This window comes from Phalaenopsis equestris, unplaced genomic scaffold (genome assembly GCF_001263595.1).
Source record: "Phalaenopsis equestris unplaced genomic scaffold, ASM126359v1 Scaffold215574, whole genome shotgun sequence".
NCBI classification, from domain to species: domain Eukaryota; kingdom Viridiplantae; phylum Streptophyta; class Magnoliopsida; order Asparagales; family Orchidaceae; genus Phalaenopsis; species Phalaenopsis equestris.
Window position 1 is genome coordinate 5119 of NW_018234267.1, and position 2352 is coordinate 7470.

General features: G+C 39.2%; 1 protein-coding gene across 1 annotated transcript; it reads left to right on the plus strand.

Annotated features, from left to right (window-relative positions):
* LOC110037125 (probable membrane-associated kinase regulator 2) lies at window positions 1-816 on the plus strand. The gene has a single exon (XM_020741707.1). It carries the CDS (start codon window positions 1-3, stop codon window positions 814-816), a length of 816 nt encoding a protein of 271 aa, XP_020597366.1.
* Window positions 817-2352: the final 1536 nt, after the last annotated feature.

A 2352-nucleotide genomic window follows, 5' to 3' on the forward strand; every position in this document is an offset into this window, starting at 1 on the left:
ATGGCGTCCTTCCCCCTCCTCAAGTACTGGAGAGGAGGCGGCGGCGCCGCCGCTGTATCCACCATACGCGCCGCCGCCGCCATTTCTTCTCCTCCGGAGACAATCGATGAAGCATCCGACGACGATGGCCCCTTCTTCGATCTAGAGTTCACCGTCCCGATCAGCCAGAGTGGAGCGCAAGAGGGAGAGAAACACCACGACGACGAAAAGGATTTCAGCTTATCGATGACTTCTTCCGATGAGAGTGAGTGCCAATCGAATCGCAACCTTCCCATTTCACCCTCCGACGATCTCTTCTTCAAAGGAAGAGTTTTTAGCGCTCCGGAGAGCGATCTCAGGCCGCAGTTCACCGTTTCCTTTCTCAAATCGGCCACGAGATTGCGTGTTCTCATGCTTCGGTTTCGGAAACCCAAAACTCATTCTCCGGAGCACGTTTTGAGTTCGCCGAAGCAGAGCTCTCATTCGAGCAAGTTTTTCATTAAGGTGGACGAAGCGCCGATCGCCTCACTGTTCTCTCGAGAAAGCAGTTGCAGGAACCCCATCGCCGGCTCGCAATCCTCGCCGGAGGAGAGAACGGTTAATTCGAAGGAAGTGGTTCAGAAGTATCTCAGCAAGATCAAGCCGCTGTATGTTAGAGTTTCGAAGAGATACTCTGATAAGCTGAGGTTTTCAGCTGCGGAGCGGTGGGAAGGAGAAGAAAAGGAAGCAGAGGAGAGCTTGAAAACGGGGAAGAGGAGACGGAAACAAACTGTTTCTTCTTGGATTATGGTTGCTCACAAGCTTTTGAGAAAAAAACAAGTTGTCAATGTTGTCTAACATCACTTCGCCAATTGTCATTACACTGCAACAACAAGATGATTCCTTTTTAGAGCAGCAGGATGGGATCCAAAGTGTCATTGCTCACTACAAGAGATCCCTCACAAAATTATTCCCAAGATAGGGTTTGTTTGATTCACTGAAAATTTTCTATGTATCCTCTCGCATAATCAGTTAGAAATCTTGTTATGGATGAATTCCTTGATTGAATGCTTATTAATTTCATCACTTTTGACAAAAACTTTGATGTGATATGATGCCTATTATTTCTCACTAATAATAGAGGATAAACCAAAGCTCAAGGCAAAGCATCATAGGCTCACAGCAGAAGCCAGAGTGAGCTTGACAAAGGTTCATAGATCCCTACATGCTGTCCAGTAGAGTCTCTCCCCCCATCCATCCGCGCACCATCGCACGACATAAATCACCTGTGCAATGGAGACCACCCACTGCGAAATATCATATGCGGCAGCTATGTCGATGATACCCCAGACGAATCCATATAGAAAGAGGGAGAGAAGAGTGATATGGATGAGCAGGGCAGCAAAGTTGGGTGTCAGCGCGGGTGAGACGAAAAGAATGCATGGACACATAATAGAGACATTCGTGTGTAAATAAAATATTTTGGGACCTTAGTATGTAAATAGGAGGTTTTGAGGACCTTAGTATGTACAAACCCCTAATAATAATTATTATTAGTATAATTATAATTATAATTATAATAATAATAACTAATGTATTTCTTCGGTGCAGCATATCTACTTGGTGCAACTTAACAGATTTTACATAACGTGAGATTTTGCTTCTCTCAAGATAAGTAGTTGTTATTTATTAGAAGATAAACATACTTTCGTTGTTGGAAGCTTGCTACTCGTTCTAGATTTATAGCTAATAATAGCTTTATCAGTCGTACACTTTAAATTATGTAAATATACTTATAGTAGATCTTTTTTTTTCATAATGAATTTTATGAGTAATTAGTCTTTACATTATTACTACACAAACCCTTCTTTAACTACTAATATTTTGTGTTTTCAATATTTATTATTCTTTTATAATTTTGATGTGTTAAATTTTAATATTTCAAAGTCATAATTGTGTATAAATATTGGTGGACATGTTGTAGCTATATTCATGTACTTTTATTGTGGTACATGAAATATGTCTAATATTATAATATTATTATGTCCATATTAAGCCCTTATTATGGCTAATCGGACCAACATGTCCTTAGAGAAACTATTGGATTTCTATGAGTTTGGTGAATACATTTCTTTATATTAGGGTGTCGTAGAAAACTGAGGGTGTGTGTGTGTGTGTGTATTGCACTTATATATTATCATGTAGTGTTAAAAGTTTAATAAATTATATATGTATAAACAAACAAGAGATTGTAGCAAATAAATATTTATATGAAAGTGCATGGGTTCAAGTACTCATATTTATGACCATAAGCATTTGATACTCTTTTTACAAAATCTATTATGCATATAGTAAATTGCCCTTTTCATTATTCATATTATATGTCCTAGTTCC

What these genes read in the sequence shown, in the direction of transcription:
- LOC110037125 (XM_020741707.1), top strand. Translation starts at nt 1, where the DNA reads ATGGCGTCCTTCCCCCTCCTCAAGTACTGGAGAGGAGGCGGCGGCGCC.